The sequence below is a fragment of the Aquarana catesbeiana genome, linkage group LG07 (assembly GCF_042186555.1).
Source record: "Aquarana catesbeiana isolate 2022-GZ linkage group LG07, ASM4218655v1, whole genome shotgun sequence".
Classification (NCBI taxonomy): Eukaryota; Metazoa; Chordata; class Amphibia; order Anura; family Ranidae; genus Aquarana; species Aquarana catesbeiana.
In genome coordinates this window covers 192,467,834-192,484,859 of record NC_133330.1, presented here as the reverse complement: position 1 = coordinate 192,484,859, position 17,026 = coordinate 192,467,834, and the positions used below count along the sequence as shown (strand labels likewise).

Below are 17,026 nucleotides of genomic sequence, written 5' to 3'. Positions count from 1 at the left end.
ATTCTATTCTCCAGGCCTTACGCTTGGGCTGGTGCATATGCGTAGAATACTATGGTTGAAAAATTGGTCAGCCGAAGCGCCCTGCAAAAGCTCCTGGCTAGTTTTCCTTTTCGCGGTGAACAGCTGTTTGGGGATGATCTGGATAAGTACATCCAAACAATTTCTAATGGGAAAAGTACCTTTTTGCCAGTTAGGAAAAGGAGTAAGCGTATTTCATTTAAACGTGCCTCTTCCCCATTGCCAGGAGCAGTAGCCTCCAAGCAGTCTCGACGGCCTCCACCGTCAAATTCAAGAGGTAAACCCCAGGGACAAAAGAAGTCCTGGGGAAGGAAACCTACAAAACAAAATACTAAAGCCTCCTCATGAAGGGGCGCCCCCACTCGCTCGAGTGGGGGGAAGACTTCTGCAGTTATCAAGGGTCTGGCAGGAAGAGTGTCAAGACAAATGGGTGGCTTTCTCAATTACTATAGGGTACAAACTAGAGTTCAGAGAGTCCCCGTTTCCTCGTTTTCTCAGATCAAACGTTCCCAGGCATCCAGAGAAAAAGAAGTCTCTCTTTCAAACATTGGACCATCTTTTGTCTCAAAGGGTGATATTGATGGTCCCCATAGAAGAGTAGGGTTTGGGGTTTTATTCAAACCTTTTCACGGTACCAAAACCAAATGGAGATGTCAGACCCATTCTAGATCTCAAATATCTAAACCGGTTTTTGAATATCTGCTCTTTTCGCATGGAGTCAATCTGATCAGTAGTCTCCATCCTACAAGGAGGAGAACTTCTGGCGTCAATCGACATCAAGGATGCATACCTCCATGTGCCGATTTTTTTCCCCACACACCAGAAATATCTATGCTTCGAGGTAGCAAATCTTCATTTTCAGTTTGTAGCTCTGCCTTTCCGTCTAGCTACTGCACCTCGAGTGTTTACAAAGGTCCTGACCCCTCCTCTAGCCAGATTAGGGGCCCAAGGTATAACAATTATAGGGTACCTAGACGATCTGCTCTTGATAGACCAGTCGGTAGCCCGCTTAGACCAAAGTATGGTCACCACGGTCAACTACCTGGAATACCTTGGTTGGATTCTCAACCTAGAGAAATCTTCCTTAAAACCATCAAGGAGATTGGAATACTTAGGTCTGATCATAGATACAGCCCAGAAGAGGGTATTCTTACCCCAGGCGAAGATCAGTGCCATAAGGGAAGATAGTGAAGGCAAAGAAGAATCCTTCTATTCCACTTTGCATGAGGTTGTTGGGAAAGATGGCTTCATTCGAAGCCGTTCCTTATGCTCAGTTTCATTCGAGATTGCTGCAAAACAGTATTCCCAATGTGTTTGTCTCCAAAGGTGCGCCAGTGCCTCAGTTGGTGGTTGATAACCAAGAATCTGCAGAAGGGAAAATCCTTCCTACCAGTTACCTGGAAGGTGGTAACAACAGATGCCAGTCTTTCGGGTTGGGGAGCAGCCCTGGAAGAGGCGACTGTCCAAGGGAAATGGTTCAGATCAGAAATGACCTTGCCGGACCTCTCTCTGGACTTTTGGAGTGGCCTGCAGCTGCAAAACTTTCTTCGCAGGTGCCTGCGGTCGCCGGGCATTTCCCGCCAGCTTACTGAACTAGAACGCATCTGTCATGGGGAGCCGGGTTGCCACAGTCTTTCGCTAATCTACTCCTCCCTGACTCGACCCGCAGAAGGATACATCCCCCACGTTCCTCGCCAAGTGGGAGACGAACCTCGGGACCAACTTTACTGGTTCTCAGAGGGAGAAGATTCTCCACTTCGCCCAGAAGTCCTCCATAGCCACGAGAGTCCAAGAGACTTGTTACAAAATCATGGCCCGTTGGTTTAGGGTACCCACTACTCTGCACCATTTCTTTCCGCAAGTCTCAAGTCTATGTTGGCGCTGTGGTACCGCAGAGGGTATGATGCTACACATTTTCTGGGACTGTCCCAAACTCGGACCTTTTTGGCTTGAGGTGACCCGCACGATCAAGCATCTGACTAACGTTTCACTGGAGGGGAACCCCGCAGCCTGTCTACTTCACCTTACAGAGCAACCCATCAAGAAATACAAAGCCTCCCTCACCATCCAGCTGTTAAATGCTGCCAAGGCTTGCATTCCCCTCTGCTGGAGATCGGAGAATCCGCCGTCGAAATCCCTGTGGTTTTCTAAAGTGAACGACTTGAGAGATATGGAAGATCTCACTGCCACCTTGCACAACGGGGAGGAGGCCATTAGGGGGAAATGGAGACCTTGGCAACACTTTATATATACGGACTACCTCCGTGAGGTTACACAGTCTGATTGATCCATTGGGTCTGCTTTGCTCCCTTGTCGGGGGGCGCTACTCTACAATGCACTACTCTACTCTGCTCTGCCTCACCTCCCTACTCCTCTTTCTTTCTATACCCCCCTTTATCTTGCCCCTCCCCTTCACCCACCCCTGGACCTTACTCGTCCTGAGAGTTGCCTTACCTATCACGCTCTCTCCCCCACTGTATGTATCCTGTCCCCATAGTATTTATCCAGTCATGGGCTGTTTTGATCAGATATTGTGAATATCATAATGTCCATCACCCAAGTCATGTATCCCATGTCTGGACACAGCTGATCTTTGGTAGGCCCTGCCTCCCAAGCAGCTGTACGAGTTTTCTGTTAGATATAACTCAGCATTTGTTATTATAATGTTCTGGGTCATGCTAGTGATTGTTTGGATGCCACCCTGGCTCCGCGCACTGTCTTTCAACGCAGGGGCGAATCCAGAGTCTAGTCTCGGGAGGGGCACTGCCAGAAAATATTTTTTACGGGGGCAATTTGTTGGGCAAACGGCTGGTGTTGGCGCTTCAATCATCCCAGCACCATGGTTGATATGGTGTCAGGATGATTGAAGCGCATTATTTCTATTATTACATTGTTATGTAAAATAAAATAGTTCAACTCACCATAATGCAGAATCAGTGGGAGCCCTGAGCGTGTCACTTGCCACCGTCGCTTGCCACCAGATGCAGATTGTCACTTGCCACATCACCTGCCACACGTTGAGGATTGTCACTTGCCAAATCTCCTGCCACCAGATGCAGATTCACTTGCCACGTCACCTGTCACCAGATGTGGATTGCCACGTCGCCTGTCACCAGATGCAGATTGTCACTTGCCACATCACCTGCCACACGTTGAGGATTGTCACTTTGACACGTCGCCTGTCACCAGATGTGGATTGTCACTTGCCATGTTGCCTGTCACCAGATGCGGATTGTAACTTGCCATGTTGCCTGTCACCAGATGCGGATTGCCACTTGCCACATCGCCTGCCACCAGATGCAGATTGTCACTTGCCACGTCACCTGTCACCAGATGTGGATTGCCACTTGTCATGTCGCCTGTCACCAGATGCAGATTGTGACTTGCCAAGTCACCTGCCACACGTTGCGGATTGTCACTTGCCAAGTCACCTGCCACACGTTGTGGATTGTCACTTGCCACGTCGTGGATTGTCACTTGCCACGTCACCTGCCACACGTGGATTGTCACTTGCCACGTCACGGGTTGTCACTTGCCATGTCACCTGCCACATGTTGTGGATTGTCACTCGCCACGTCATGGATTGTCACTTGCCACGTCACCTGCCACACGTGGATTGTCACTTGCCACGTCACGGGTTGTCACTTGCCATGTCACCTGCCACATGTTGTGGATTGTCACTCGCCACGTCACCTGTCACCAGATGCAGATCATCACTTGCCACGTCGCCTGTCACCAGATGCAGATTGTCACTTGCCACGTCACCTGCCAGCGGTTACGGATTGTCACTTGCTACGTCACAGATTGTCACTTGCCACGTCGTCTAACACATGTTGCGGATTGTCACTTGCTGTGTCACTTTCCTGTGTCCCAGAGTCAGGCAGCAGATTATCAGTCAGGCAGCAGAGAGATGATGTCATCTCTCTGCTTCCCGCAGCTGCCTGCACAGTGAGGGCGGAACTGTACTGCAGGGATTCAGGGCGGGCGCCGGGCAGTGAGAGATGTCATCTCTCTGCTCCACCGCCTCCCTGATTGGCCAGCCGTCTGCTCACCCACTAGCCGCCCAGCTGTTCGCCTGCTCTCTCACCTACCGAGCCGCCTGACAGCCTGCAGAGCTGCCCACTCTCTCACCCGCGGAGCCACCTGGGAAGCCGCCCGCTCTCTCACCCGTGGAGCCATCCGTGGAGCGGCCCGGGAAGCCGCCCGCTCTCTCATCTACATTCTCGGGGGGGGGGCAATTGCCACATTGCCCCCCCCGGATCCGCCCCTGTTTCAACGGTGCTTTCTTATTGTGCCTTCCTCATTGTGTACTGCCGGGATCTTAGATATATTTGATATTTTTGATATGTTTGATACATTTGATATGTTTGATATATTTGATACTTGATGTTTGATTTTTTTTATGTCTGATCTGCTTATTACCTTTTACGACCCTTTCTGTTCCTTATGTTAGTGCTATTAACTTGTATCTCTGATGTCCGTTTTTGACTGTTAAATGCACTTTTTTTGAAAATAAAAGAATTACAAAAAAGAAGTGACCTTGCCCATCAATATTCTAGAAATTTGGGCAGCGCGCTTGGCCCTGAGGGCCTGGACGTTCAGGTTACAGAATTGTCCTGTCAAGATCCAATCCAACAATGCCACAGCAGTGCCCTATATCAATCACCAAGAGGGCACCAGAAGTCATGCGGCCCAGAGAGGTGAATCATATCCTAACTCGGGCAGAAAACAATGTACCTTGCCTATCGGCAGTCTTCATTCCAGGAATAGAGAATTGGCAGGCAGACTACTTGAGTCGCCAGCAGTTGTTCCCGGGACAATGGTCTCTTCACCCTGATATCTTCCTGACAATATGTCAAAGATGGGGGATTCCGGACGTAGATCTGTTTGCATCCAGGTTCAACAAGAAGTTCGCCAACTTTGTGTCAAGACTTGCGGAACAGATGCCTTGGTGTTTCCGTGGAATCAGTTTTCACTGATTTATGCATTCCCTCCAGTTCTGCTGCTTCCACGACTTCTTCGCAGGATCAAGCAGGAAGGGAAGTCGGTGATTCTTGTGGCCCCGGCGTGGCCCAGGAGATCTTGGTTTTCAGAGATAATAAAGATGGCGGTAGGGGACCAATGGACCCTACCACCTCATCCAGACCTCTCACAAGGTCCGGTATTCCATCCTACCTTACAAACACTAAATTTAACGGTTTGGCTATTGAGACCCACATTCTGAAGAAGCGTGGGCTTTCAGGTTCAGTGGTATCTACCTTTAATGCAAGGAAGCCGGCCTCCAGAATCATATATCATAGAGTCTGGAAGGCATATGTCTCCTGGTGTGAATATGTCATAGGTAGAATCCTTGACTTTCTGCAAATGGGGTTAGAAGTGAAGCTGATAAACAAAAAAGTGTAGCGCTATAAACCCCAAAACAAATTTAAATGCATTAAACAATATACAATGTATGTGAAACTGATATGACAGACTTATGATGCATCCTTTAAAATACAATACTAGAACAAATACTTAATATACCAAAAAAAAATTGTGAAAAATATTAAATATTAATAAAAATATTAATTAATATAAAACAGAGATAAAGTCCAAAAAAGGTCCAATGGGATGAACACCATTAAGAGTTCTTTTGTCAAAAAAGTCCACAAATGTTGATTGTAGAAATGAAAAGTGAAGAAAAACCACCACCAGGGGTCTATGGAGGCTTACCAGAGACAAAATCCTCCCAAATTTTACAATAAGAGGGATCAACTGGATCAGGCAGGTAAGTGAAAATGTAGAAAAACCACAGGTGAACAGAAGAGCTATTACTGGTGCAGGAGCCGTCACAGAAGGCATCAAGAGGCTTACCAGAACTTATTGACTTGAAAAGACATACGTCATACAAGTCAAAAAGGCTTAATGACCAACCGGTCTGGATAATTCGTCTCTTCAGATGTCTTCAATAATTTGCAAAAATGGAAATGGCGATACGACTTCCACAATATTCATACACAATCCCATAAAGGCCATACGAATGTTCATATGCCATGCGAGAAATGAAAAAAACTCACATAGCGTGATAACGTTTAGCACTGGTTTATTAAAATAATAGTAAATACACTCACAAATTAGAAGATCATAAAAGCTCGAATTTCAAGTAGCGGTAATTGCGAGGGATCCACCTGACGCGTTTCAGCTAAGGAGCCGTCATCTGGGTTGCAGAACCCCCCCACCTCACCGCTATATAAACCAATAATGACCCCCTCTGAAAGTGTCATAATACCAGAAGTGCAATAGGATAGTATTACTTCCGGTTCGGAGAGACCTCTGGTTTATAATCTAGCTCCCATATAAGTAAAAATAGAGAGACTCAGGAGGTTCTTAGCCCTTAAGGAGAAAATAAATGGAAAATGTATATGGAAACGAGGCTTGGTTATGTTTTATTTAGTTACGGTTATGGCCAGTTTTTTAGATATCCAATCCATATAAATTTTCCATTAAAGTAAACAGTAACAGTAAAGTATTGAGAAGTAACCCCAGCTAATAAATAAAGCGTATTTTCACCCCCCCCCCCATATTTAAAAAATAAATAAATACTTACCTGGTGGTGAGTTCTACACACTCACCCACCCAGCGGATCCAGAGTTGTCCAGCTGAGACTCTTGTCTCATCTGGCAGTGCTCGGTCCCACAACACCATGTTTTGGTGTGACATTGTGAGTCTGCTGGTTGTTCCAATTTCAGCCAGCGAACCTCTCGATGATGCGCTGCTAGGCCCATCCCCTCCTCCTTTTTCTGAATGAAAGACTTTGCCTCCTGGGATAAGTGATGTGCATATCCCATGAGGCAAAGGGAGGACAGTGCACATCATTCACCGTGGTAAATGACATACAAAAAGGTTGGAGCAGACAATTTAGTAAAACAAAGGTAAATAAAGAAAAAAAAATGCTATTCATGCAGGGGACTGAAGGAGGGGTGGAGAGGGGGAATAATGTATTTGAGGGTGAAGATCCACTTTAAATATACAAGCTGTAGTTGTAATAGCAATTAATAGCATTTATTTCTGTTCTGCAGGTTGCTGACTTAGGGTGTAGTGAATGTTCTCTTCTACACAGACTGAAATTTTGGAACTGCATCGAGTTTCTAGTTGGTGTGGACATTGATGAAGAGACATTAAGAAGAAAAATGTAATTTTTTCATCAACATTGAAAGACTTCAGCTAAATATATTCAAATATTTTACATTATTATTATTCAGGATAATGTATAGGCTTAATTTGGTACCAGTGTCTGGTTCTCACAGTATAGAGCTGCACGATTAATTGTTAAGAATCAAGATCGCAATTCTTCCCCCCTCACAATCTTAATAAAGCATTTTCCCAATTCTATGCAGAGTTCTCTGCTCAAGCCGACAGCTGTCAAAAATGAGAGCTGCAGAGCTGGAGGTGTGCCTTTGTGTGTCTGCGTAAATCCAGGAAGTGAACAGGCAGCAGCTTCAACTCCCCACAGTTAAAATGATTGCAGCCAGACTCAGTGGAGGGAGATTTCTGCAGCATATTTGGCAAGTACAGAATCACAATATATATAAAATATTATGCAAACTGGTTGGAGGGAAGCTTCACAATAGCAAAGATGTTTTTATTACGAATTATGTGAGCAGACTACAGTTCCTCTTTAAAGACTAAACCTTTTTCTAACACTCGTTGGTTTCAAGATAAAATCATAATTTTTTGCTAGAAAATTACTTAGAACCCCCAAACATTATATCCATTCTTTTTAGCAGAGACCCTAGAAAATAAAATGGTGGTTGTTGCAATATTTTATGTCACACTATATTTGCGCAGCGGTCTTTCAAATGCAATTTTTTTTTTAAACAATACACTTTAATGAATTAAAAATAAACGGTAAAGTTAGCCCAATTTTGTTGTATAATGTGAAGATGATGTTACACCGTGAGAATCGTGATCTTTATTCTAAGCAAAAAAATCGTGATTCTCATTTTTCTCAGAATCGTGCAGCTCTATCACAGTATATTACAAAACTGATTCTCAGAATCATGCAGCTCTATCACAGTATATTACAAAACTGAGCACAGGATGTTAGAACTTAACAGCTCTTAATGAATAAATATTTCTGTATTATTTTTAGGCATACTCTTACTCCCCTTCCTGCCCATTACCTGGAACCCATGGAAAGGCCATTAACTGTAATACTATACAAGGGCTCTGTGTGTGAAAAGGACCCTGCTCTTCTTGGGTTTGACCTGATATCATGCGTCGAGCTGTAAGTTTTTTGTTTTTTTTTTACATGAGAGTTGGAGGAGGCAAATGACAATTCTGATTCTCCTTCCAATTTGTCCATGCACACATAGCCGTTAAGAGGCAAAAAAAAAAAATCCTACTGCCAGCTTGTCCCAGAATAGCAGCGTTTAGGCAGAAAAAATACTTGACGTATATAAACACATCTAAACATGCGTTAACCCAAGGCCCTTCAAGCGCATGAGCATAATTAATTTCAATGGCCAGAATAAATGATTATTCTGCCCATTAATTAACAGCCAAGCACTTCATGCTCCTAAACGTATTCAGACACATGTAGGCACACTTACATGCATCCATTGTTTTTTCTGCCAAAAGGCTGCTGCCAGGAGGAAAAGCGTTTAGGATTGTTGGGCAAATGCCCTGTGTGTATGGGGCCTAACTATGAAACCACATGTTCATGGTTTCAGAAATCTCACTACACCTTTGTGGAGATAGAATTTACACTGTAGACTGCATATTCAACAGATTGTTCTAATAGGGGAATGGCGCTGTTCACAGATAATGGAAAAATCAAAAAACGCAACCACAGCCCACCAGAAAATGGGAAAAAGAAAATATGAATAAAAAATAAGAATATAATTTATGAAAGTAATAAACAATAAATGTGCGGTGTGCACCAAAGTGTGTGAAGATTCTAACTAAAATCCTATGAATTAATCCCTTAAGTTAATAACAGAAGGTGTAAATATGCAAGTCATTACCAAAAGTGAAAAAACGCAAAATCATACATAGTACAGAGTGGATAAAAATGACACTAAAAAGTGATAACAACATTAAAATTCCCTCTCATGTCCCAAATATCATACACAATGCATAAAATATACATGTAAGTGATCCAAATAAACATCTGTGATCATCCTGCATTAAATATTAGAAGATAAATAAAAAAGTGAAAATGTATGTGAAAGGTGAATTGATCAAAAAATGAGGATATTAATTAATAAATATGTGCAATCAAACAGATATATGAATAAATATGTGATGCACTCAAAAACGTCCAATATAAATTGTCCAATGAAGGTATATCAGACAGGTGTGTGATCCCCAGCTAGTTTCAGTGTTAGTGTGTCCGTATCTGGCAGGCCCCCTCTTGTGCCCTCACTCACCAGAAAGCCCAACCCCTGCAGGGGTGAAGGGCATGAATCAATCCTGTGGCCGGAATGCTGGAGTCCCAGGATCCCCCTCTCAGGTTCAACGAGCCCCTTCCCACTGGATCCACGTTGTTCTTACATAAGTATCCACCGGAACAAAATATGTGTGGAGAAACAAGGAATCCACATGGTGTAAGTCCGTTAAAAAGAGTTTATTGTTCAAAAAAAATGATAAATAAGTTTAAAAACGGGAGCTGACAGTGCTCGCCTAGCAAAAACAAAAAACGGATGGTGTCTAGGCAGCGAGGTGACGGCGTGCGTTCCACCGGCCTGGCTGCCGAAACCGGAAGTGCAGAGTAAGAACGTGAAAGCGACGTGTGCGTACCGTATGGCCACGCCTTACGCGTTTCGTCATCAAGACGTCATCTGAGGCCATGACGAAACGCGTAAGGCGTGGCCATACGGTACGCACACGTCGCTTTCACGTTCTCACTCTGCACTTCCGGTTTCGGCAGCCAGGCCGGTGGAACGCACGCCGTCACCTCGCTGCCTAGACACCATCCGTTTTTTGTTTTTGCTAGGCGAGCACTGTCAGCTCCCGTTTTTAAACTTATTTATCATTTTTTTGAACAATAAACTCTTTTTAACGGACTTACACCATGTGGATTCCTTGTTTCTCCACACATATTTTGTTCCGGTGGATACTTATGTAAGAACAACGTGGATCCAGTGGGAAGGGGCTCGTTGAACCTGAGAGGGGGATCCTGGGACTCCAGCATTCCGGCCACAGGATTGATTCATGCCCTTCACCCCTGCAGGGGTTGGGCTTTCTGGTGAGTGAGGGCACAAGAGGGGGCCTGCCAGATACGGACACACTAACACTGAAACTAGCTGGGGATCACACACCTGTCTGATATACCTTCATTGGACAATTTATATTGGACGTTTTTGAGTGCATCACATATTTATTCATATATCTGTTTGATTGCACATATTTATTAATTAATATCCTCATTTTTTGATCAATTCACCTTTCACATACATTTTCACTTTTTTATTTATCTTCTAATATTTAATGCAGGATGATCGCAGATGTTTATTTGGATCACTTACATGTATATTTTATGCATTGTGTATGATATTTGGGACATGAGTGGGAATTTTAATGTTGTTATCACTTTTTAGTGTCATTTTTATGTCATTTTTATCCACTCTGTACTATGTATGATTTTGCGTTTTTTCACTTTTGGTAGTGACTTGCATATTTACACCTTCTGTTATTAACTTAAGGGATTAATTCATAGGATTTTAGTTAGAATCTTCACACACTTTGGTGCACACCGCACATTTATTGTTTATTACTTTCATAAATTATATTCTTATTTTTTATTCATATTTTCTTTTTCCCATTTTCTGGTGGGCTGTGGTTGCGTTTTTTGATTTTTCCATTATCTGTGAACAGCGCCATTCCCCTATTAGAACACTTTGGTTTTGTGGATTTCACTTTGGTGTTTCCATTCTGCTTGGGGGGCTGCAGTTCCTTGTTATTATTGATCCTAAGCGCGGAATACTTGATTTCTATATTCAACAGATTGCTATTGAAACATTAAGAATATTCTAAGAATATTTTTTAGATGTAAACTTTGAAAAACATGCATTATTTTTTTTTTAATTTTAAGGATTGAACATTTGGAAGTTGATGACTTAGATAAACTAGAGGATGTCCTGTTTGGCTTTATGGCCCCTAAAGCAGCAGTGATCACCACTCCTAATGCAGATTTTAATATCCTGCTTCCCAAAACTCAAAAGTTCAGGCACCCAGATCACAAGTTTGAGTGGAGCAGAGAAGAATTTCAACGTTGGTAAGATTTTCAGTGTATGCTTTTAGTCTGTCTAAATTTGTTCCCCAGTGAACTTCTGATTTAGCTAGTATGGCAGAGACGCTCTCATTTTGGTTGATGTTTATAGAGGTATTCTACTATCTCGATTTAAAGCGGAACTAAACCCACTGTTTTAACAGTTTTCTAAAACAGTTACATTTAATACATGATTTGAATTATAACTGGTAAAGAAGATCTTTAACCATAACCATTTGATAACAATTAATGTTCTTCCACATTCCACATTAATATTTATGCTACCAAAATTGGTGTGTGCTGTAAATTGCCTCCAGCATCGCTCCTGCTTCTTGCTGGATGACGCCATTTTTCTGAAGCCCAGAGTCACTTCCTTATTGGAAACCTTTCTCCCTGTCCTTGGTCTCAAAAAGTTTGTCACTTTCTGTAATTAAAATATGTACATTTCCAGCCTTTATTGTATGTCTTGTCTCAGTTGTTGAGGAAGGCTGACAGAAGCTTTACTGTTCTGAAGTTCACTGACTGCCAGGCAGAAAGGAGAGCGAATCAAGGAGGTAAGATGAAATAGTATCCTTGTAAGTTTAACTCTTTTGTGTCTTCCTGGCAGCAGAGTTTGTCCTGTCACCTCTCCTGTTTTTCTTTTCTCCCTTCCTAATCTGTAATCCCTGAGCACAGTCTGTGCCATTCCTGTTGGTTTCTTCCCCCTTCAGCAACAGTAGAATTGATTTTAGACACAGTGCCAAGAATAGAGAGCAACTGAGTATGTGCAAAGCGGGGTGAGACAGTGCGGTACTGGATTTTAAATAATATCGCCACTTTTTTTCTTTCAATAGTTTTTTATTGATAAACAGCAAGAATATGTTGACAAAGATACAGGTAGAACCATCTGTTAACATCAGATAAAGTAATATTTCAAAGGACACATTACATGTTGAAGATGAGAAGGAGCAGAGTAGTCTCAGCAAGTTATTGCAGAAGCTCCAAACTCCTAAAGGAGGAAGGGACTCCCCGACCCAACACCCCTCACGGGTTCTTGCTGTGCTGGGTAGGGGGGGTCCGGCACTTTTTTAAAATGATCTACATAGCCATACCATCCTAAAGTGATCTATCAGGACCTAATTTTCTGCCTAAAGTTCTACTTGAAGCTAGCCATACACTGATCAAAATTAAAGCGGTGTTCCACCCCCCAAAAGAAATTAAAAGCCAGCAGCTACACATACTGCAGCTGCTGGCTTTTAACAATAGGACACTTACCTGTCCTGGAGTCCCGCGAAGTGGGCACCGCAGCTGATGTTTCCATCTGCTGTCGGGTGCTGCCGCCGCGATTACGGGTAAGGGGACCCGGCAGTGTAGCCTTACGGCTTCACGCCGGAAACCCTACTGTGCATGCGCGAGGCCCCACTCCTCTCTCCTACTAGCTCGGCAACAGGGAGAGGAGGAGGGAGCCCCGGGGTCATGTCAGGGGCCATGGCTCGGACTCCCGGAAGTGGGAACAGGATACCTGTCAAAGACAAGTATCCTGCCCCCCCTCCGCCCCCGAAAGGTGCCAATTGTGGCACCGGAGGTGGAGAGGGACCATCCACCTTGCTTCCTCCTCCACTTTCAGCCCCCTGGCTTAACAAATAAGAGCTAAGCGGCTTTGGCCAACTAAAAATAGAACTTCACTCTCCCAATCAACATTGATTATTTTTAATCCTCATGCTGCTAGCATTAGTAAATAGATAGAAAAGTATATCATATTTACTTGTTTTAAACTGTTACATGAATCGTTTGCCCTTACTCAAGTAGGCCATGGCCAAAAATGCTAGGGGGGGGGGTCGGCTATGGGGTTCAAAGTGAACCGGAGGTGGAGAGGAGACAGATGAGTGGAAGTTCCACTTTTGGGTGGAACTCCACTTTAAGCAGGGACCATCCACCCTGCTTCCTCCTCCACTTTCAGCCCCCTGGCTTAACAAATAAGAGCTAATCAGCTATGGCCAACTAAAAATGGAACTTCACTCTTCCAATCAACATTGATTATTTTTAATCCTCATGCTGCTAGCATTAGTAAATAGATAGAAAAGTATATCATATTTTCTTGTTTTAAACTGTTACATGAATCGTTTGCCCTTACTCAAGATGGCCATGGCCAAAAATGCTAGAGGGGGGCAGCTATGGGGTTCAAAGTGATTTATCAACAAAAAAAAGCACAGAGACATGGATGGATGGGGAAGTTCGCTATGAATATAAAAAAATTATGAAATATTGTTTTTTGTTTGTGGTGTTCGGATGCAGTAAAGGTCCACTAAGGCTAAGGCCTCTTACAGATGGTACTGATGTTTGAAGATCAGCATTTCTGTATGTAATTTCAGGCACTTATATTGGACATATTTGCGCATACGCATTCGCCCGTATTTACACATAGTTACTGACCGGCAACACAGATTTTTTTTTTTTAACTTATCAATACACAGCACTTGGCACAATGAAAATAATGGGCTGCATTTTAGATCAGTAAAACATTTTTGTATGCCTGAAAACTGAGTGTTTTCAGGCAGCAGTGTGTAAGAGGATTAGGCTTCATGTACAGTGGCTTGCGAAAGTATTCGGCCCCCTTGAACTTTTCAACCTTTTGCCACATTTCAGACTTCAAACATAAAGATATAAAATTTTAATTTTTTGTGAAGAATCACCAACAAGTGGGACACAATTGTGAAGTGGAACGAAATCTATTGGATATTTTAAACTTTTTTAGCAATTAAAAAACTGAAAAGTGGTGCGTGCAAAATTATTCGGCCCCTTTACTTTCAGTGCAGCAAACTCACTCAAGAAGTTCAGCGAGGATCTCTGAATGATCCAATGTTGTCCTAAATGACTGATGGTGATAAATAGAATCCACCTGTGTGTAATCAAGTCTCTGTATAAATGCACCTGCTCTGTGATAGTCTCAGGGTTCTGTTGAAAGCGCAGAGAGCATCATGAAGACCAAGGAACACACCAGGCAGGTCCGTAATACTGTTGTGGAGAAGTTTAAAGCCGGATTTGGATACAAAAAGATTTCCCAAGCTTTAAACATCCCAAGGAACACTGTGCAAGCGATCATTTTGAAATTGAAGGAGTATCAGACCACTGCAAATCTACCAAGACCTGACTGTCCCTCTAAACTTTCAGCTCAGACAAGGAGAAGACTGATCAGAGATGCAGCCAAGAGGCCCATGATCACTCTGGATGAACTGCAGAGAACTACAGCTGAGGTGGGAGAGTCTGTCCATAGGACAACAATCAGTCGTACACTGCACAAATCTGGCCTTTATGGAAGAGTGGCAAGAAGAAAGCCATTTCTTAAAGATATCCATAAAAAGTCTCGTGTAAAGTTTGCCACAAGCCACCTGGGAGACACACCAAACATGTGGAAGAAGGTGCTCTGGTCCGATGAAACCAAAATCGAACTTTTTGGCCACAATGCAAAACGATATGTTTGGCGTAAAAGCAACACAGCTCATCACACTCAACACACCATCCCCACCGTGAAACATGGTAGTGGCAGCATCATGGTTTGGGCCTGCTTTTCTTCAGCAGGGACAGGGAAGATGGTTAAAATTGAGGGGAAGATGGATGCAGCCAAATACAGGACCATTCTGGATGAAAACCTGTTGGAGTCGGCAAAAAACCTGAAACTGGGACGGAGATTTATCTTGCAACAAGACAATGATCCTAAACATACAGCAAGATCTACAAAGGAATGGTTCACAAATAAACGTATCCAGGTGTTAGAATGGCCAAGTCAAAGTCCAGACCTGAATCCAATCGAGAATCTGTGGAAAGAGCTGAAAACTGCTGTTCACAAACGCTCTCCATCCAACCTCACTGAGCTCGAGCTGTTTTGCAAGGAAGAATGGGCAAGAATTTCAGTCTCTCGATGTGCAAAACTGATAGAGACATACCCCAAGCGACTTGCAGCTGTAATCGCAGCAAAAGGTGGCTCTATAAAGTATTAACGCAAGGGGGCCGAATAATTTTGCACGCCCCACTTTTCATTTTTTTATTAGTTAAAAAAGTTTCAAAAATCCAAAAGATTTCGTTCCACTTCACAATTGTGTCCCACTTGTTGGTGATTCTTCACAAAAAATAAAAATTTTATATCTTTGTTTGAAGCCTGAAATGTGGCAAATGGTTGAAAAGTTCAAGGGGGCCGAATACTTTCGCAAGCCACTGTACACTGCAGCTGCTAAACCTACGTATAGGAGCAGTTGGGCATTTTTTTTCAGCAGCCCCTGAACTGTCCTCAATGTTATCTTATGTGTACATGTACACTCAGGCGTTTTTTTGGAAGCAGATAAATCTCATTCAGGACTGTAGTTTACCAGCATCGCAAATGCCAAATGCTCGTAACTGCTTGTAAACGGTGATACCGCGTTAAGCTGCGCTTTCAGCCCATTGATTTGAGAGGAAGTTGCATCCAGGTCAGACTTTTGCTCTGAAGATCTTGAAGGGGACCCCACGCCAAAATTTAAAAAGCTCTGCGCCCCCCCACCCCAAAGCAGCTTGTCCCTATGTTAATCCTATGGCGTTTAAAAAAACATTGGCGTGGGGTTCCCCTTCAAGATCCTCAGAGCACAAGTCTCACCACAAGTCGGATCAAGAGTTGGATGCAACTTCTATTCAAATCAATGGGCTGAAAGTTGGATCAGTAGACGGCTCTCATAGGGAACCATTGATTTTGAATAGAGGCCGAGAAATGCTGCTAAAAGCTAACGCGGCTAAATGCGCATTGCCGCCATGCAAAAAGCTACTAAAAGCGTGTTTTTACAGCCGCTTTTTCCTGGCGTTGGTAGTGGCTTTGCAGCTTGTTTTTCCTAACATCCCATGTACATGAGGCCTTACAGTTAATAGTGTGTTTATGTTCACTCTCAATCAAACTGTCAAGCGATCCAATGGATGGTATCATAGCTGATCACATGTGCAGTGTAACCACTGTAAGGGTACTACAGGCTATTTTATGCTATTGTTTTAAAACATTTCAGATCAGATCATTTTTATTATGAAATTGTACATAAAATGTGCATTTTATATATAGCCTGGAACAGAATACCTTGGATATTCTGTAAACATTTAAAAAGGGCAGTAAAAGTATTTGTAGTGCATTTAAGACTTGTGTAAGACAGGATACATTACACAGCCCTCCAAAATTCCACTTGTCTGTTCACATTTTGCGAGTGGAATTTAGTGCAGGGCGAGTGAGGAGCAGGGGCGGACCAGGCTGACAGTTTCCTGGCTGATCGTTTCTGGCAGAAGCTGTGCAGGCTTTTTTACAATGTGAAAGTGGAAACTCCTGCGCTGTCGGGGGGGGGGGGGCCTATGCTAAAAGGACACTGCTGCAACACCTAAGTACTGATCCAAGGCAGGACAAATGGGACAAAAGTGGGGGAAGATGGTAGTTGCGCTGTGATGAAGGGGGGGCGGAGGGAAGCTACAAAGATGACTAAAGTGGCAAAGTGAACTAAAAAAGCAGAAACGGGCCAATGCATGAATAGATCCTACATGCTAAAAGAACATGGTGGGGATGCAGTGCAGTGCAACGTAGCTGATCAACATGACATGTTGCGGGCAGACAAAGCCTAATATATAAAGGTAATCGTGAAACAGTGACTGCTTGAATATAGCAAAACAAAAATGCATATACCAACACAAATAGGGTGAATAATGACACAATGCAAAAAAAAAAATATATATATATATAATGCAAGAAAAATATATGTGGGCTAGTGCCCCATTAGC

General features: G+C 43.3%; 1 protein-coding gene across 1 annotated transcript in view; it reads left to right on the top strand.

Moving 5' to 3' along the window:
* The window catches only part of HENMT1 (HEN methyltransferase 1), a 196,429-nt gene that overhangs the window by 72,820 nt on the left and 106,583 nt on the right, over nt 1-17,026 (top strand). The window contains exons 3-5 of the mRNA XM_073592928.1: nt 7,077-7,189; nt 8,150-8,284; nt 11,093-11,275. Coding sequence (XP_073449029.1) covers nt 7,077-7,189; nt 8,150-8,284; nt 11,093-11,275 — 431 coding nt within the window. The remainder of the gene's footprint in view (nt 1-7,076; nt 7,190-8,149; nt 8,285-11,092; nt 11,276-17,026) is intronic.